Source organism: Apium graveolens, chromosome 7 (assembly GCF_009905375.1).
Source record: "Apium graveolens cultivar Ventura chromosome 7, ASM990537v1, whole genome shotgun sequence".
Lineage (NCBI taxonomy): Eukaryota > Viridiplantae > Streptophyta > Magnoliopsida > Apiales > Apiaceae > Apium > Apium graveolens.
In genome coordinates this window covers 24,225,050-24,246,813 of record NC_133653.1, presented here as the reverse complement: position 1 = coordinate 24,246,813, position 21,764 = coordinate 24,225,050, and the positions used below count along the sequence as shown (strand labels likewise).

Below are 21,764 nucleotides of genomic sequence, written 5' to 3'. Positions count from 1 at the left end.
TGATCAATTTTAAACGATAAAATACTCCATTGTCAATATAAGATATTCCAATAAAATTGATTATTTTTGTTAATTATATAAAAATAGGATAAATTTATCCTCCACAGGTAAAAGATGGGTGTTTAATTTAATCAAAAGAATGCCTTGATAACATATATAATAAAATAAAGTTTAAAAATCCATTATAACTCGTAATTTTGTAATTTGAATATTATCCATGACCATTCGATAAATATAACTGACAAGTGAAAATAAGTTGCTTTCTTAATGTAATAATTGTGCATAGCAAAATGAAAACTGGGAACAGAACTAGCAACAACAATTTACGTAAATAACATAAAAGCTTTAACATTTATTTCTAGAAAGTTGAAAGTACATAAATATAATAGAGAGAAAAAAAAGAGCGACTGCTAGTCATCTTAAGTTACCAAATGAAGCACTTCATATGCAGAATAATTTGTTATACTAACAAGTTCATCGAGTTAGAGTTACTTATTCAATTAATTTCAAATCCATTAAATCAATTTGCAACACACAAAAAAAAACAAATATATCGACTTTTTTATGTCAAAATGCACCATCCTCTAGTTTAAATTAGGAAAATTTCAGCAAATAATTGACGAACATGTAGATCTTAGTAGATGCCCCCAACATTCCTTCAATATTACTCTGGGGCTTTTGATAAATTTGATAGGCTTATGAGTTCCTACAACAAAATAGTGCTCTAAACAACAATTGCCTATACATGATTTTCTAGATTACATAAACTAATGTTCGCTTGTATACCCTATTCCTTATTTCCTTCACATTGGAAATATAATTCATTTGCTTTTTTATCCCCAATTTTCATTGATTTACTCACAAGAGTCTAAACTGGTTTGATCTACTATAGTCACAGCCATTGCAGAAATTAAATCTGTATATGATCTAAAGAAGAGCAGCTAAAGGAACCATCCCAACTCACTGCATGATCGAGCGATGCTCCCACTTACCTTCACCATCAATTAATCGCAATTCCGTAGAATGGAACGGTATCAAAGCGGGACGCTGTAATAAACAAGCAAATCACACTATAAGATGGCTAATACAGCATATTACAGTCAATTAAAAAGTAAAAAATACGAACTAATAAACAAATGAAATGGTTTCTATTTAGGCTGATCTTGTTATGCATATGATACAGAGGTATGTACATGTATATAACACAAAGAAACAAAGACATGAAGCGAAAGGTATGCTACTGCAAAAGGGATGTGTAGCATACTAAAAGTTCGAGAGAACAGGCCAGCAGGTTACATATATGCAATACATAAATACATAAGCAAAGTCCGTTATGCAACATAAGTCGGAAAGATAGAAAAACAAACAAGAGAAGGGGCTAAAAACTGATTGTTGGAGAGAACAAAGTTCATATTGCCCCTCACATGTCCTATCAATAACTTATAATAAGCACAATGTACGAGCCCACACAAATTTTAATAATCTTGCAATAAATTCTTTTGAAAAATAAAGAAAACACCACCATAGAACATAAACTGAATTTTGTTCTTAATTGATCTGGTTACATAGGTTTTAATAATTTTGACAACAAAAAAAAAGTGGTCAGAGTTTAAGAGCCACTTGCTTGGGATTTTACAAGTGGTCAAAGTTTCTGGACTGCTTCGCAAAAATGTTAAATGGCTTGTTCTTGGCTTATAAGCTCCTAAAAAGAATAACCCAGGAGGTACTTTTCACTTCGTACGTATTTTGAAGTGTTTCTATATTGCTATGTCTTTTCTATTATGCTCGGCAATAATGTCTATCTTCAAATTAAATTTAGGGAATTGATAAATAAGCACCAACTTTTACTATTTAAACTCCAATTACAATTTTTGTGCCATATTTATCCATACTTTTTATGCATTGCTTCTTACAAACTATGGACAATGATGTAATTTACAGGTTGTTTTAATTAGGAATTGGAGCTTAAATAGTAAAGTGTGGAGCTTATTTATCAATTCCTTCGTATGTAATAATCAAAATTTGAATTCTTAAAGTTTTATACATAAGTACAAGTAATGGGGTTTATTGTCAATTCTTTTTAAAAGTATCAATGTATTAGTCTGCAACTTAAATATTATACATTTCGCATGTAAAATTAAAATTTAAAGTCTTGAAGCTTTTAAACTTAAGTATAATTACTGGGTTAAATGTCATAATTCTATTTTCCATTTAAATTTAAAAAAATTAAATTTCAACTTTTTAAATTTTTAAATGATATTCACTTGACATGTACGCCATCTTGTACATTGCTTATCCCATATAAGTTAAGAATTACGAAATCCATAACTAGTTTACAAGTTCAATGATTTTAACAAAAAAAAGTGCTTAAAGTTACGAAAATTACCTTTAGGTGAGGTAACAAAAACTCTAATTATTTTAAGATAAGCCAGACGGGCCCCAAGTCTCATGCATATACTAAATCACGGCATATTGTATATTTCTTACTGTTACCAGCACTACTTACCTGTGAGGAAGTAACAACTGTTATCCCCATATCATTTGCAATCCTATAAAGATGTTCTTCAACATCAACACTAGTAGCACTGTATTGAAAGAGAAATATGTAAGGAACTGTACAAGTTCTGTTTACACAAAAAAATCAGAGTTTACAGTTGGTGCTTACTTGGTGCACTCGTCCAGGATTCCATATCGAGGTTTCTGAAAGAACAAGCGAGCCTAGAAAACAAATGACCCGGTGTTTAGCATTACATCATGCACTCAAGGGTACAACATTTCTCCAATGATTTTTTTTTTAAAGAGTAGCTAAACCCAAATGCCTTAAACATAAATTTCAAGACTAGATATATGCATGTGTGTGTGTGCATGAATGCAACCTCCAGCATGACATCCAAATTCCACTAATTGAACTCACCATGCCCAGTCTTTGTTGTTCACCAAGTGAGAGGATGTCTTCCCAATTCTGACTGGCATCCCAGCGACCTTCTCTTTCTAAAAGATAGAGTAACTTGACTTTTTCTAAAATTGCTTTTAGATGCGCATCCAAATTGTTTGTGCCACTTGTAAACGTTTGACCTGATATTGATGAGACTAAGATATTTTAAAAAAAAAAAAAAGACGACACTATTACAATTTGCTGTGTTAACAAATTGCATAATGAAGTGCAGCCAACTGTTAATGCAACAATATGATTATATAAGCAGGAAAAAGCTCATGCCAATATCCTCATGCTTTATTTAACAAACAGAAACAACAAGAGATGTGCACAGAAGAACAAAAATCAAACAGTAGAATTTACTCCACTAAGAAATTCCAGCCTCAAAATGCCAATATTTATAAGCTAGTACTTTTTTCTTGCACCTTATCACAGATTAAAAAACCATTGCGTTCACACCTTCCATGTTACATACCAAACGGACTTCAACAGAAAATGAAAGGTTTTCCAGGAAAAATTACAGTACACGCCTATTTAATTTAATTTCTACTAAATATGCAGCAATTATAATTCACTTAACTTTGGCCTTTTCGCTAAATTTGACTACAAAGAGCACACAGACACACACATGCAAATATACCAAATGCTATGGTGACATTTGTGAACAAGAACTGCAATTCTTCTGTAAATCTACCGAATATCTAAATTGCAAAAATATATCTTCTTTGAAAGACATTGTGGACAGCAACCAAAATTGCCTTGTTTATGCACCTTAAATTAATCATCTGATCAACGTCAAGAATTCTACTTGATAATCAGGGAGAAGTAATACTAATCATGAGTTATGTCAACCAAGGTGATATTGACAGGACCAACTATAAATTAATTTTTCAAGTACATCTAACATGCAATGAGATTGTAATGAATACTTAAAATTAATGATGGTAAATTTATAATAACCTTGTTTATGCAAATTTTCCACCCTCTTCTCTGCTTCCTCGTGAGAGAGTGGATATATGATTTGATCTCTCAAGGTCCCTAAACATGTATATGGCCTCTGGGGAACAAAAAAGAGACCAGAACCAGATCCAGCCTCTTCATTAGTAACATGATGTGGTTTGACAAGCCTTCCATTAACTACGGGCCAAAGACCTCGAAGGGCTCTGAAAACTGAACTTTTCCCACTTCCATTTGGACCTTCATATAAAACATGTCAGACAAAACAAATAACCGAGTACATGCTAGATGAGCAAAGTGAGCAACAATACTGACCTGTGACAAGAAGGCTTTTGCCTGGCTCTATATCACATGTCAACTGTCTAGCTAACATCTTCTGTGTTGGTGTGATTATATCCACTTTGGAAAATGATATAATATCATCAGAGTTCAGTTCTTTCACCGCGGATGATGTAGAACTTGCAACATCTTGGGCAACAAAAATAACCTTATCAGCCCAAGGGCACACCACTCGAACAATTTATCAAATACTAAGTAGATAATTCGAAAGAAAGAGGAACTTTGTGTGAGATGATATGTAGTTCTTTTTAATAAAAAATGGGTTGACGTATTCATGCATCATGATCATTAAAGCATGAATGAAGTCTCTAGAACGTCATACAGTGGCATGTCAATATTTTCATCTACATAATGAGACAGGGTATAGACATCGAATTATAATTTAGACAAATTTAAGTGAATTGCTTTGGAAAAATGACAAGTAGTAACAAATCTCATGAGACTCTTAAGTAGGTGTATGATGGCACAAGAGATATTTCAGTCAAAGAGAATGAGGATAATACGCCGAAACTTTTTCCAAATACCTGATTGGGCAGCATCTAGAAGCTCTTCCAGCTCAAATATTCGATTAATACCACCAGATAGCTCAAGAAATTTCCTATGTAGCTCCAGAATGTCGCCAAAAGCCAAGAAACTTTGAGATACAACAGATGCTAAGAAACGGAGTGCATGTGCCAGCTCACCTAAAATTATCGACGATACATTTATGTTCTTTCAAAGAGAGATTTCTGCAAGACAAACAAAACACAGGGAAAACCATTTTCTCACTACAGATGCGTACCTTGAGTGGAAACTAAAGCTCTGTTGCCTTTGTGCTCCATAGCATATAACAAACTCAATCCCCATGTAACATTGTGTGGTAGCTGTTTTGTAGTAAAATCATCTAGCACACCAAACATCCACTTCTTCTTCAAAAGTAAAGCAGAATGATTGAGAAGTTCCATAAATCTTGATTCAACCATCTGAGAAGAACAAGGAACATTAGTTAAGGAGGGCTTCTATATGGGGACTCTTCTATAAAATTAGAAACTAAAAAACTGAATATTAGAGCAAGCTGCATCATACAGTAGAACTACTGGAATTACAATTTAGCTATACTCTTGTATTTTATATGCAAGTACACAGTTGCATAACATAATATGAATACCCCTAGATTAAACAGAAAACATATACTGGCTAAAGGAGAAAATTAATCGATACAAATACACACAAACTAAAGAAAAAATGAATGGACAACCAATTCAGCTGATTACTTGTATCAATTAATGAGCTCTTTTCAAGTACGTCAGCATTTACACCAAAGCTTGTCTCATTAGAAAACACCTATTTATATAATAAATATACCTAGAAAATATTAATTTTCCTGCTCCAACATGACAAAGAGCAACATAATTACAGTATGATAAGTGATTCCACAATTTGTCTTGCACTATAAATGTTATAGGACGAGCTAAACATATACTTCTATAATGCATCAAATTGAATAGAATCATAAAGGGAATATACCGCTTTTTCCCTGGCACCGCCTCCAAAGAAAGCAATAGATTCAGCATGTGTACGGAGTCTCTCATGCATAAACCTGATCAGATTACAGTATTCTAAGATATCATAATTTCAAAATAATGCACAAAAAACAACATTAAACATGAACCAAAATGAAACCTGAAAGTTCCTTCAAGCTGCTGTTCACGGCTTGCCAGGTTGCCAAAGTCAGGAGTAACAACCCTTAAGAAACCCAACCCTAATAACATGTACGTGTACAATATGGCAATTCCCCTTTGACCTGTTAGCAGCTTCATCCTCCATGTGAACCTTACAATATATGAAAAAGGAATATAAATTATTGAATAAGTGAATAAAAACATAAATGGAGGGCAAAGTCTAAAAAACCTGAAAGAGTCGAGAAAAGAACATCAATACATTATTAAGCAGAGACTCTGTATTGGAAGCTCAGTGGAATGAAAAGAACGACACTATATCCCAACGTTATTAAAAATTCATCAAAACCCACAAAAACAAAACAAGATGAGATGACCTCAGCAAAATAGTAATCATCCTTACCTAGTCTAAATACTGTACAAAAGATGCAACTTATACTGCTTCCCAGAACAGACAACACAAAACAAACTACATCTATCAAACTACCAAAATGAAAATTATTAAGACTTGGTTTCTTGCACAGAAATAACCAGCTTCTGCTCCTCCGAAGATAAATTTCTCCTGAATTAACAGCATCAGTGTTACGCTTACTAAGTCGTAAGAGTCAAATTTGGATAGCAAACTCTCAGTTACAGGAGACATATAACATATCAAATATGAAACGCCAGAGCATGATGGGCAGTTGGGCAAAGGACTTAATGACTGATATTCACTAATTTAAAATCAAGTCTCTACTTTTGACCAATATGATTGAAACTCATAAAGGTCTACAAGGCATCAAGAGAGCATCTACTACTATCTCGGAGTGTAGATTAAAAAACAATAACACCAAACTGATAAGGTGAGTGTTCAATTGGTAGAAAAGTGAAGAAAGCAAAGTAACCCATCATGATCTAATGACTTGTCCATGAAATAAAACAACATGATCAATTGCAACACTTACCATAAAATGTCAACAGTTGGCTTTACCATCCCCGTAACCAACCCTGACAGATCAGCAGTTAACTTCTCTACATCTTGAGTCAGTCTCTGATCTGCATCAATTTGTACATTTGACATGTGGAATACCTACAATGGAATTCAGTAGAAAAGGTTCTTTACTGAGTTTTAGATGTAAGTTATGTCAACATATAAAGAATATATCATATAAGTGCAAAACTAAAGCCCGTGAAAGATTGTATCAGGACCAACGTCTGCTGTATCATGAGAGAATGAGGGTTTCAATTTTCAAAGCTCTCTAAACATTCACATAGGCTACCTAACATATATGGTCTCTGACTATAATACAAAACTGTCACTACTTCTGATTATATGAAATAATATTTAGTGGAGAAAAAAATAGTACGAAAAACTTATAGTCAGTATGTAACGTTTTTATAAAAAAAAAGAATTAAAAGGACACCCGTCCAATGAGTGTAGACACTTCATCATGTAACATTCGTTTGGAGTCTAACCCAACTAATTCAAATATAAAAGAGTTGCATTCAATATAAAATACCTTATAATATGCACTCTTTCTTAAGTAGTTCTTGAGCAAGTGCTGAGTCAAACGAATTCTCCATCCAAGTGCAAGTCTGGCTGTCAAATGTCTTTAAAAGTAGATATGTTATATATACTGTGACAGCATAAGTTATGGATATGCAAGGAAAAATAAGTAGATATATCAAGTCACAAATTAATCCTGCATGACCAGACTCAATCATCTGTTCTTTTAGAAGAAAAATAGAATAAAAGCCACCTAAAAAAATTCAGATGATTGACAGTCTGAGATCCAACAGTACTTTTGGGGGTTTCAATAATTAATAAATCTGGATATATGTCCAGTATATAAACACTGATAATTTGAAGCTCATACTAGAGCTACCTCTCGATCTTTATGGATCAAGAATCACATATTTGAGGATAGAAACAAGAACCACCAGAAACATTAAGGGCAGCCACCATCTATATCGCTTAACCCCATATCAAGATTTTACATTCTATTTGCTTTATAGGCAAAATGCCACAGAAAATTTGAGTAAAATTGTCAGCTTAAAAAGCAAAAGAAGAAGTCATTATCTGCCTAACAAAATTTGCAGGTAATTTCAAAAGCAGGGTAATTACCTTAAGGAAGGTGCAATGAAAGATGAAGCAGCACTTTGTAGGACACTAACACCAATCAACCGGATAAAAGCTGTCTTATCCTGCTCTAAAACATACTTGACGGTAGTTCCTGAAAAAACCCAAAGAATCATTAAGTTCGATAACGACACCCATGCTCCACCAAGCACACCACACAATCACTCTAGCAAGAAGGATACCATTTAAAGAGGCAATACGATCTGAAACCCAGGTTCTTGACACCACGAGCAAAGCAACTGCAAAAAGTTGTGCACCCTGTTTATCAAGCACCGTGGGGACCTAAAAGAATCAAACATTGAGGTCAATCTTAACATCAGCAATCCAAAATGATCAAACAAGTTATTGAAAGAATTTACTCAGACTTGGATGCCAAAGAAACTAAGCCTACACCTAGCAATTCATTCACAACATAGTGCAAGTGTGGAACAATCTACTAATGTCAATTAACTAGCCTAGCACAAGAAAATTTGCAAAAGTTGAATCTCCACTAGCTGTGCACACACGCACAATGGCACAATAACAAAAAATGAACCATTCTGTTCTGTGCTCTTTAACTATGACCATCAAATATACATGATGTACTTGCAGAAAAATGGACTAAGAATGGTTAAAATTTCTCTTTCTGGTTTAGCTCTTTCTAAGTATCCCGCCCTAATCTAATAGAATATTTATGTCATTCTACCTAATACTCCCTTAAATCTCGTTTGTCCCTGTAATATACACGAGAATAGAAATGATACCTGATTCATGACAATTTTATTACCGGGGAATCTAAGATCCAACTTTCTGTTCCTTTCTCGAATTCTATAATTTGATTTATATCTTAAGGTTAAGAATTGTGTGACTGCTGTTCTAAAGGTATAAAAAAATCAACCAGGGATAAATAAGGAACCAATTAAATGATTAAAGCTTTTATGATTAGAAAATCATAACCGGAAATATGATTCTTGTGGACAAGGTAGTATTTGAAGAGAACGTCTTGCTATTTTCTTATATGTTGTATCAGTGTAGTATATTATTAATTGTATTGCTGTTCACTCTGGTTATATTGTTGTTTGGTTACTGTAGCCCGGGAATTTTAATAAAGAGGCGGTTATACTACTTGGGAACTGAGGCGGAATAAATTATCATCTTTCTATGCGAGGATAGTTTTTCTACTTCTTACGGCTCGTAAGTAAAACCAGATTCACGTCACTGTCCCCCGCAATCTAGGGACTGAAGTATCACAAATTCTAAATCTAGAATTAGTTAATGTTTCACTCACAATAGATGGAAACACATGTCAATGACTTGATAGATTATGTATAGTACTAGCTAACTTATTCTCTCAGTGGACAAGCTAATTAGATATCAAATTGTGTATTGGACATTCTCTCCGGTTCCATATATAGTTATCTTTTCACTTTACATTAAAATGACTACTATTCTGCCTAACACTACAGATTTCTAGTTTTACCCAAATTTGTTTAAATTGAGTTCTCAGCTTCTAAACCCTTTTAATGCAACTCACTTTAAACGATAGGAACGCATATTAATCAGGTTTCAACATTTGCTTCTTAGTTTGTTTTGATGGAAGAGGGACGAGTAGAGTGGTGAGGGATAAATAAAAGGAATGTAAGCTATGCGTCTGGACTCTAGACAGTTATATACAGTTAAACCTCTTTAAAGTAATACCCTTGGGACCGGGAAAAAATATTACTTTACCGAATTTATTACTTTATCGATATAATAATATTTTATTACTTTATCGATAAAGTAATATTTTATTACTTTACCGAATTTTTATGTTTACGTGGTACAGTATAATATATAATGTACGTATAAAAACTAGAATTAATCACATGCAATGTATTTGATCTAAAATTACTTTTATTATGATTACTTATATCCAAAAAGTTAATATCTTGAATGCTATTAGTTTTGCTAACATGGCTTGGAATATTGATGTGAAAACAACCACAATTGCAAATTGTTTTCGGCATTGCAAGATTCGTTCAGAAGAAAATGATGAACAAGAACTTGGAGAAATAAATGAAGGTGTCGAAGGATTAAATGAAGTTATCTCTAATTTACGATATAGGAATGTGATGGATGTCGAGCATCTCTTAAACTATCCAAACGAGAATGATGCGGTTATGGAATCACCTACGGATGAAGAAATCATTGAGTCGGTAATGAGCACTGATGAAGGGACTGATCCTGAACCCGACGATAGCAATGTCATCCCAAGCGTGTCATCAAAGGAAGCATTTCAAGCACTCACCACTTTGAACAATTACTTGTTACAACACGAGCAAAACATACCAGGAGTTATTTTTGCTTTACATAAAGTCAAGGACGAGATTAATTTTGGCTTTGGTGGAAAGAAGAAACAAGCTACAATAGATTCATATTTTAATAAGAATTAAATTTTGTAATCATATACATTATACAGTATATATATATATATATAATTATAGAATTATTACTTTACATATTACTTGGGCCCTTAATGACTTTCGAATTTTTTATTATCTTATGCTTTTAGCGAGAATATTACTTTACAACATTGGCCCAAGTTGGGACCGATGAAAATTATTACTTAAGCGAGGTTATTACTTTATCGGATATTACTTAATCGAGGTTTAACTGTATTCGTATGCTTTCAAATTACAATCAAAAATATGTTTTAAATTTGAATGCAAGACATGGACTCACTATAGGAAAACCTCACTACAAAATCTCTCATCCGGCTTCATTACTATTAAGATTTGGATTAATAAAAAAAAAGAACATATAAAAGGCATAAACTGAGTACAGAACTAGAGAATCTTTACAGATCATGGCTTATGTTTGTATATATAAGTAACACAGCAGGCAACACTCAAATATACACAAATAGACAAACAAGTACAGTCAAACCGGTGAGTATGTCAAAGGCAACATTAATTCTTGTAAGCTTAAGAATATCAGTCAAATAAGAACAACACAAGGACATAGCGTCATGCACTCACCAGCACTTTAGCCATAGCAGCTATTCTTAACGGTAATAATCTTGGAACAACATTGAGCCTTGGGATCACAGGCACTGGATTTTCATCATCCACTGCAGGAGATGCTGCGATTAACTCTGAAAGATATGACTGAGCCTTCGAATTTGAGAATGCAGAGTCCTAATAACATGTTCCAGCAATATTCTTATTATGGCAAGCCAACATGACGAGACGTTATAATCAAAAACAGTGGAAAATTAGAAATTTACCTTTTTCATATCCACAAAAGCACGTTGAACAACAATTGCATCATTTTGCCGGTCCGTCTCAGAAGTTTTCAACTTGCTAACTTCAATTTCCGTACCAGTAGCAACATCAGAATCCTCACTGTAGATTACAGAGCTCTATGGATAATTTAATTGTCAAATGCATAAAACCAATTTTTTCAAAAAATGAAAAATGATCAACCTTTTGTATTGGACACTCCACCCTCCTTCACCATCCAAGGACAAGACAACATCGTGAAATGCAACTAACGCAGGGCGATGAGATATTGTAATGCATGATGTTCCCATAGCTCGAACTTTAGCACAAAAACGTTCTTCCATATCAGTTGTCACCGCACTGGTACACTCATCAAGAATAGCAAATTTGGGTTTATGGTAGAACAGTCTGGCCATTCCCAATCTTTGTTGCTCTCCAAGAGAAAGCTCATCGCCCCAATTTATCTCTTTTTCAGCCGGGTAGCGATCCAAAAGATACTCAAGATCAACCTAGTAACATACAAGTGATAAGTCAGGCCACATGAGATTCAAGATTTATACAAATTAATGTGGCCTTATATCTACACTGACATGCAAAAACATATGAACGGAAAATTGGAAATATAACTGTTCTTACATTTTTTAACAGGTCAACCATTCCGTTACTTGTGAGAGGTTGAACCTCCTGATCTGCAGTGAGAGGGTAAATTAATTGATCCCGAAGAGTTCCTACAGCTGTATACGGGCGTTGAGGCACGTAGAAAATTTCTTTATTCAAATCCGAACCAATCCCAGGTTTCACAATATGCCCAGATACCAGTGGCCAAAGGCCTCCTAAAACTCGGAAAAGCGAGCTTTTACCACTTCCATTGGGACCTAGATGAGTGCAATGAAAGAGAAATTGTCATTTTTCAACGCCCAACATGATACTTTAGCTATATTTCCATCCAAGCATAATGCTACAATCAAGTAGCCAAACAGCAAAGAAATGGAAGGCATACATAAGAAATACAACCATGTGGATGCATAAAAAAGAAAGCACTAATCTCAGTAAGTAGCACCTACTATGAAATTTTTAGAACATAGAATTTACTGAGTAGAATAACAACATAATTCATTTCAAAGCACCCTCTTAGCCACTAACTTTAATCTAAAGTTGGTTAAGAAGGCCACTAGATGAGCCAAAAGTCTATATGACTCCTATGCTCTATTTATTTATCTCTTTGACATAATAAAAGCATTTTTTACCTTGAGAATTGAGATCAAAGGCACGGGGATACTTAATACTTATTATAACTCGTCATGTCTAAGCTGGTCAAATTGCAAGGCTCGTTAAAACTTGTAGCAAGCAATGTAACAACCATGTAGCAACATAATGATCCCGACATCATAGTGACAACAAGTTTAAGTGGTTCTCCATCTAAAATGCGAACAGGGTATTTATGACCAATCCTTGAACTTTTAGAAAACTAGACCATCGACATACACAAGAGAGCAGACTACATGCAATGATTATTTGGACAAACAAATGTGCAGTGCAACATAGACTTAAATAGAATTCAAGGGCTGACACGAAGATAAATATGTTCTATGCCACTGTCAGGTCAATCTTTTGGCTCAAACTTTCTCACATAGCAAGGGAGATTAATAATAAATTGAGCTCGTCAAATTTTTAAGATTCAGAAGGATAAAGATTGCCTTGTTAAACTATGTGTTCTCCACAATCGACAACGTTATTCTTAAATTCCTTTGACGTCATAAAACTAGAATTTCTTATTATCAACTCAGCAATACGATTAAACACAAAATTAATATTGTATAGCAAGTAACTACAAAATAATGCACTAACTCATCAATAAACTAAGCAATGAGTACAAAAAATTGCTAAAACAAGATAAGAAAAGAAAGATTGTTGACAAAATTATTTGTTCTCGTCAATAGTCCAGTTAAAATCAACAAATTTGTTTTCTTGAAAGCAGTGAGAATTGAATAACGAGGAGTTCACTTTCAATTATGCAGTTTTGCACAAAAAATAATTGATTTACTGGACAGACGCTGCCCTACCAGTAAAAACCAGTTCTAAAAAATGAATGTACAGGGTTCAGATCAGTGTCAGTGGTTCACATTTCACAAAGAAAGGTGAGGATACTGAAAAGAAACCTAAACCATGATAAATATCAAGTTCTCATATCTCATTCGGATTACCACTCTACCAGTTTACATTACTCAAACAAACCCACCTAAACGTATTTTGCAAAAAAAAAATATAAAAGGAAAACTACTAGATAAAGAGACTACCAGTAATCAAAAGATTAGACCCTGTGTCAACTCTTAAGGTCAAGTCCTCCACCAAAACATTACCGCTTGGTGTCACTACCTGGAAAGTATAGGATTCATCAAACGCTATATTCAAAAAAGTTAAATTCAAAATATGGCAAGTAAATATGTTATTCAGTCCAAAGAACAGCCTGTTACCTTGACACTATCAAATTCAATGTAATTTGCTTCGGTAACATAGTTTTTACTCCCACTTCTCTGCAAAGAAGATATATCATGGGTACCTAAATCTCTAGATACGACCATGAGTTCATGAATACGATCGGCATAACCACTGCAAGAATAAAAGTCTTAATCAGATATAGAATTTAAGTGATGTATAATCTTATTGCAGAAATTATTAAAGAAAACAGTAATCTATTGCATGCATATCTGAATATAAATAAACAAAGGAATTGTATATTCTACAAGAATAAGACCTCCACAAGAATCAAAAACACATACAGCCAACACATTAAACCATTTACCCACTAGATTTTGCACCTGGCTCTTGTACCTATCAATCGACAGCTTCAACACGAGAATTTTTTACAACCTTTCCATATCTTTTGAAATTACAGAAGAAGATGATCAAAGCAACCATATGCCTCAACCACAGATAAGCTCTAAAAAATAAATAAATTTAAGAGAGGAGAAACACATGAACCCATACCACTCATCTACTAGAAACACAGAATGGTAGATAATTGCTAAACAAAGACTGAGGAACAAACTCCTCTAAAAAACTTAATAAAAACTAGACACCCATCACAAATCATGTCATTGAAGGCATGAGATGTTTATGAACTGAAAAGCAGAAGCAGACATAAAGCACAGACAACATGAAAACGACATAATGAAGATATAGAAACATCCTCCCACTAGTCAAATGAATCCTGGATTTAACATTTGTTATTAGCTTTCTAGCACACAAAAACTTTCACCAACATATACTCTCAAATCCCAAGAAATCATGGAACAGATCAACAAATCAGTAATCACAACTGCTTAAATAATAAAATTAATGGAAAACAAAAAGGAATATTGACACAGATGGATGATAAGAAATATGATTTTCAGATGCATTTTTAAATCTTATTCTCAATACTAAAGGAAAACATATATCAATAAGTTGCACAACACATTTGTGCTTGAGATAGATAAAAAGGCACCCAAACTTTATTTAATTACAGTAAAAATCTAACTAAGCAAAATGCAAATTTAAAACATTTGGAATATAATTGCACGCTTGACAACATGTTAAAACATTTATAACATTGTACTGTCTCTTACTAACGGAATGTTAAAACAGAATGGTGACCAATCCCATAAGATAATCGTCAAATTCTCCTCCACAAAGATACAAACCTTCAAGCCAATTTTCTCCTATCATAGCTATTACACGAGCCTTCCTAGTTCTGAGTAACTGTTTAAACCATTTTTAACAACACCAAAACTATATATCAAACGAATTAACATATTTTCCTTGAGCTGCAAATAGTGCAACTAAAGACCTTGCAAGTTACGCAAAAAAAGAGGGGGGTTTCAAGACTATCTTGTTTATCTAATATCAGAAACTTTAAAAAGAGAGTCATCAGGTAGATATGAAATTTCTCAACTACCACTAGAAATTTGGGGTTTCAGTAAACTACAATGTTTCTACTGTTTTACCTTCTATTTCCTTGAACAGGGAGGAAAACAGTGAACAGGGTTATAAACAAAACGCTAGAAACCCAAATTCATGAACAGATGCACAAATATCCTATCATGCACTTCATGTAAACTGAAATGTCCCATATCTTGATAAATTGATATCAATACCTTTCAGTCCAATGAATGCTGAAAGAAATGTACAGCTGATATGATATTACCTTAGACGATTCAGCCTTCTTGAACTAATTGACAGAGTTCCCAAGGATTGAAAGAGTGATATTATGACACTAGTATGATATCTTAAATTGCTCAACATCTCTGCCCGTCCTATAGTTGAAGTATCAGGTCTTAAATTTCCAGCAAAAAACGGCTCAATAATTAGAACAACAGCAACAGTGGCTCCAAGATACTTTACAAGAAAGTCTTGAATCATGCCAAACCACCAGTGATCATGAAGTACATTCCGCATATGTTTGACAAGAGACTTGAACTTCTGCTGAATATGAGATTCTTCTCTTGTTTCACCCCCATAAAATGCAATGCTTTCCGAATGGGTCCTTAACCGTGAGTGGAGCTGTCTATACTCGCCTTCTAGTTGTTGTTCTTTTGACACTAATTTCCCAAATGCCGGAGAGAAATTTCTGATTAATGTTCCTGCTCCTAATACATAACCCTGCAAACATAACCTTTTGACTTGAGATGAAAAGCCTCATGCAATATGATTTCTAGTATAAGAATGAAGGGAGTGGAAGTCATAAGTTCACTAAATTATTCAACTGATTCAATCTTTTAAAAGAAGACAAAAACTTATCATAAGTTTGCAAAATAACAAAATCTTGTGAGAGACTTGCCAATATCCAAAATACATATTTTGGGCTAGCATATGAACACAGACGCCAGGTATATAGAACACCATCAGTAACTGCGGTAAGATCCTCCTGTATTAGGTCACTTAATTCGGAACAGAACTTCGGGACATCGCTCGCAATTCGTTGATCAGGATTGGTTATCCGCCCATCAACATGGGATATTTTGTAGTATACCATATTCTGAATGCAACATAAAGAATGTCAGGAACAACACCAAAAGCAAACCAAATAATCCAGAATGTAGAAACTAATATGGATACATTCAAATCTGTCATGTTCCAGGTATATCTACTTACTGCAGTAGTTTCCAACTAAAAAATTGATGATAATAACAACATTAAGTTGCAACTCTTTTTTAAGTCAAATATGTAGCTTTTTGGCACATCTTCATGCAACTGTAATGTTAGAATATTGATTGCCTGCTACTTTGACTGCAAAGTTCCTAGAGATGTATTAATTATTTGGTTCCCTAGTACAACATGGGCTTTTATTAGTGAGGAGCCTTTTTAATTGCCCAGTTGGACAATGCATCGAAGGAACGGTCGCAAAGGAATCTGGAAAATTATTTCTCTGTGCACCTTTTATGGGTTACGGTCAGAGGACATTTCCAACTAACTTTGTATACCACTTAACTACTAATTCTGGCAAATCTTTCTGCATTCAGTACGAATATCAAAAAACTTCTCAAAAGATTCTAATTAGAGTGTTTATAACCACTAGATCATTGTCCATATTAGTTGGTCCCTATTACTACGCTGTCAATTTATTTACAATAAAAAAAGTGAACTCATAGTAGCACAAGCAGCATAGTCCATACAAATACATAAAAACAAGGGACGCGACCTATGGAACTAGTACATAATCTGACCTCTTTACGCCTAAAAAAGAAACTCCTTTCATCCTTCAGACAATTAGCTTAAGTACAATTTTTGACATAAACTAAGACTGTAAGTCAGTGATGTCATAAACTTTGAAGTTCCAATAATGGTCTGATATAGTTCTAATCCAAAAGTGGCTAAAAGCTCAAAAACTACAAACATTGCATCATAGATAAAAATAGCCTTTTCCCCAACATATAGACTAAGTTATCCACTTCAACCATTCTCCTAAAGACGGACATATTTTTCTTGAACCTTACGAAGGCGAAATTTCTTTAGCATGTAGAGTTTATGTAACTGTTACTTTTTAATTTATAAAATAATCGAAGATATTTTTAAGAGATAAACTAAAAAATAACATTAACAAAGAAAATGTGTATCTTTAGAATTAGTATCACTTTGTACCTGGAAATATTGTGTGTGTATAAGCCTTGTCAGAATTTTTCTGAACTGCAAACTTACAGTCCCTGTTATATACTTCGAAGTAGAAAGCAAGGTTGACTGAAGGAAACATAACAATATATTTTCGAAGATCAGCCGGAAAAAAGTGGGTACACGTCGAAGAAAAGCAGCACGGAATAGAAATCCTTGCACTTTTGCTAATCTATTGCTGACAGCAGTTCTCAATACCTGCCAAAAAATAAAGTGCAAAAGGTAAAATAAATGATCCAATTGCATTAATTAACGATACTAAATGACCAGATATCAGTTGCAGAAAAGCAAAGCCTACACTCAGACATGATGTATTAGTTCAAGTTCCGATAGTTGCTACAAAAGGTAACCAAGATCTAGTATACACTTACTGAATTAACACTTCACATGAGCTTGGTTACGTGACAAACTCTCAGAATCTTCTAAAAACTGACTAGGAAGAAAAACTTAAAAAAGTTTTTAATTGTTACTTTGTTTTTGTAAATAAAATGAACAGCAAGTGATTCGGTATTTCACTCATTAGGCAAGTAAAATAGTAGTAATATCAAATAAGGAATTGAATTCTTGACTAATTATGTCAGTTAATGATTTCCAGAAGGTTGACCACATTTGAAGGTTGCTTACTTATTAAGATGTTACTTGAATTTCGCGTTTCAAAATTTATTTAAGCAGATGTAATCCTTCAAAGGTCTGAAATTTGCGCAATTTTCTTTAATATTATTCAGAAATCCTCCAAAAAATTAAGTCATAAAGTATTTCCCACTATCTTATCAAGAATCTCCACAATAAGAACTCACTGGTTTAGGAAATCGAATCACTCGAAGATGCACTTCTTGCCTACTAATGTTTAAAAAAATCAAGTGCAAACATGAAGTTCGCACTGAAAATAAATTATAATATCAGGCAAGAGAAATGCAGACAAGAGTTAATATGAATTATGATTTTATATTATTGCAGTGTGTTTATAGCGTAAACAAATGAACTTCAGCTGCACTCGGATACAGAGGCTCTTACCACTATGGCTAATAACGACAGAAAATCCCTTACACTCCTCTTGCCCATATGAGAGATTAAAATTGCAGTTAAAACTTTGAGTGAGCGCAACCCTCCTTTCTTTTGCCTACTTTTCTTTACAGAAATATTTTTTCCACCCACTTTGTCATGTCCTTCACTGTTGTCATCGACTCCATTGTGGTGACCAAATGATTCAGGTCGTTTAGCACTATTTCTTGACTTCATATAAGCTGCAGCTGTACTGCCAGCAACTATGACACCAGAAGCCACCAACAGGGTTTTCCTATAAGCGCATAGCAAAAACAATTGTAAATTGCAGATAGGGGAAGTGCAGAGTATATGTGCAACACTAACACAAGCAGTGTTCATCTGTTATGTAGGTATAACTTGACATTCTTAATATGTACACTGGTGATCTATGGGACATCCTTAGAATATAAATATTAAGAGGACCATGCTAGGATTTGTGATGACCTAAAACTTCGCTTCTCTATATTTAAGCTATAAACCAACTGTTTAGAAGAAAAGTAATTTGCCAACTATCAATCAATTCTTAGGTAGGTTATTAAGGTGCTCAAATTCTACAAATATCCGAAGTATAAGCACATTAAGTTGTCTGTCCACTCGAAGATAAATGTTTTCGTTATAATACCAAAGGCATGGCAACAGTTCATTTCTAAATTTTAGATTATTATATCAAAGGATAGCATCATAGTTTTCCATACATGGAATTTACAAATGCAGCAAGAAACTCTCATTGTACTGAGTTCTTGCAAGCAGCACATAGTGTCATAACCTCATTTTACCTAAATGCTTCAACTCATATTTTGTTTGTTGTCCTTATGAAGCGCCCTGACTTCCTCATACATGTTATTAAGTAAGACGAATATATTTAGACATCAACGGAGTGCACAAATAGTACCATAAAGACACTACTTGCTAAATTTTTGTAATTACAATTAAATTTAAACTATGCATCTTAAATAACTAAACCCTACAAGCATTAACTTGGGTCGGAAATAGACATGTATAGTTCCTGCTAGAAAGCATAAACTTAAAAGCTCAGCTCGAATCTCGATATAAAATAAGATTCACAAAACCAATAATGACATAAAGCTGTGAATAAGTTTTCATGTGAAAGCATGAACAGTAAAATCTCAGTACCTTCTTGATGCTAGAAAGCTTTTACCATGCTCAGTCAACTGCAACAGTTGAAGAGAAGGCATGTCTACAAGTGATTATTTCCGGCCAGCAATTATCGCTGAAGGGCCAAAATAACTTCCTCCGCTCTAAACAAATGAACAGGGTCTTTTAAAAGTAAAGGACCTGAGATACACATAACAATAAATATAAAAACATTATACCATTTACTATAAAAGTTAACATGGAATAAAACTATTTAGCAAGTATAAAACATTGCATGAGATGAAGGAATGGAACAAGAAACAGACACATTTAAGCACAGATGCCCACTTAAACATAAATCTGTAACCTTTTTTTCTTGCTGACTCATAAATTTATAACTTATGGCATAAAAAAATTCAAACACAATTCACCGCAGTAACCAAAAAAAGAGACTAATTCATGAAAAAAAATAAGGCGTTCAAATCATGGCAAAAGTTAAATGGCAAGAATATGTAATGCAAGTCTTTTGTACACTTGTTGAAGAGTTTACTTGATAGCTTCGTAGCTATTAACTTAATATGATCAAAGCTAAGTTAAAAAGTCAAAAATATGAATATACAATAGGTGTTGTTGTGATGCTGTTTAGGCAACTTTTCGTGCATTATTATTGGGAGGTTTTATAAGTGAACCGAACTAAACCCTAGTCAAGAATCAATCATTAATTTTTCTAATCCTTTGGAAGTCATATATCGTACATACAAACCATTTAATGCTCAGGATATCATGTCTAAAAACTAATAGAAAGAACCAAAAACATTTTAACGTTTACGTGTGACCAACAAAGTATTTCATTGGAGGAAAAAAGATCTCCCCTCAACCAACGCCCAACTCAAAATGCTGACAAAACAAATTTTGTCGTAAGCAACACCTTTCAAACTTACAATTCAATAGAGGAAAACAATAACGACTACTTCACCAAGGCGCCAATATTTGGAATAAACTTAAATAGTTTACTCGAGCTTTTAATAGTTCTCCTTTCGCAAATCAGCATAAAATCATCAGCCAGAAAACTTGAAAATTCTCTCCCTATCTCGTCCCTCTCTCTCTCTCTCTCGTTTCCCCCCCCCCTCTGTCTCTCTCTCTCTCTCCCTCCCTCCCTCCCTCCCTCCCTCTCTCCCTCCCTCTCCCTCTCCCTCCCTCTCACACACATGTCTATATATAAGAAAAGTCCTCAAAACACAAAGACAAGTTTCAATTACTCAACAAAAACATCACTAGACAAATACAACTATCAACACATACAATTATACAAACACATATGCATAGAGAGAGATATAGGTAAACAGAGAGTGAGATTGACCTGATGATCAGTAGCAAAACAGATGAATTACAGCATAAATCAAGCACTGATCAAAATTCAATTAGCTGAAATGAAATCACAACAGTTAAGCTTCAAATTATTATTATGAGAATAAAACACATGGATATAAATATACTTACAGCCGATCCAGTTGAAAGTAATTAAAAATTGAAAAGCCCTAGATTCTACGTGTTGTGCGAATATAAATATAAATTATTTATATATATTTGGTCGAGAAAGGGGTTAGTAGAACATACTTCCGAGCAAGAAGAGGAGGCAGTAGCGTCAGAGGCAAGGATTTTTATAAACTTTTATTTCAGGAGAAATGAAATGAAATTTGGTGAGAAGTCTTGTTTGGGGAGTCGCACATTACAAAAGTCTATTAATGTGTTTTATTATCTCCAAATCGTTTCCGAAATCGTTTTATTATAATATTCTTGTTATTTAATAAATAAGATGGATTTATCGTAGCGTATATAATTCTTTATTTTATGTACGTATTTGTATCATTTTTGTCCCATAAATTACTGGTAAGAAAACAAATTTCTGCAACACAATGATATTTTAGTTGCAATGATATTTTATTATTATTTGATGATTATTAACTTTGTGGTTATATATCTAATTAATGGGGTCTACACTAACTAATTTATGGGTCTATTATGGGATAATATCGATATTTTATTATTTATTTTATATTAAGTTTTTTCTATTTTTACTAAAAAACTGTATATTCACTTTTAATAATAAGTTTATTTATTTTCTTTAAATAATAATATTGAACTAATGTTTGTAGCTGTAAATAATCAATTATAATTAATTATGATCCGTGCTTTTGCTCAAAAATATTTTTATTACAAATTTTTAATAA

The 21,764-nt window shown here is 33.6% G+C and overlaps 1 protein-coding gene across 2 annotated transcripts; it reads right to left on the bottom strand.

Moving 5' to 3' along the window:
• Positions 1-653: 653 nt before the first annotated feature.
• Positions 654-21,278, bottom strand: LOC141672720 (ABC transporter D family member 1). Of its 2 annotated transcripts, none has more exons than XM_074479367.1 (27): positions 21,151-21,278; positions 20,894-20,958; positions 19,573-19,734; positions 18,409-18,691; positions 17,368-17,592; positions 16,067-16,264; positions 15,434-15,888; positions 13,722-13,857; positions 13,545-13,623; positions 11,884-12,122; positions 11,452-11,756; positions 11,253-11,370; positions 11,005-11,163; positions 8,191-8,290; positions 7,994-8,102; positions 7,389-7,479; positions 6,834-6,958; positions 5,894-6,043; positions 5,738-5,810; positions 5,013-5,193; positions 4,756-4,914; positions 4,208-4,360; positions 3,896-4,132; positions 2,915-3,075; positions 2,666-2,718; positions 2,507-2,585; positions 654-1,047 (listed from the first exon to the last, which is right to left on the bottom strand). In XM_074479367.1, exons 3-27 carry the CDS (start codon positions 19,632-19,634, stop codon positions 961-963), a joined length of 4,017 nt encoding a protein of 1,338 aa, XP_074335468.1. In that variant the 5' UTR covers positions 19,635-19,734; positions 20,894-20,958; positions 21,151-21,278; the 3' UTR covers positions 654-960. The 2 variants fall into 2 exon arrangements, with proteins under 2 accessions (XP_074335468.1, XP_074335469.1); XM_074479368.1 differs by having other exon boundaries at positions 21,034-21,165.
• Between the last annotated feature and the right edge of the window lie 486 nt (positions 21,279-21,764).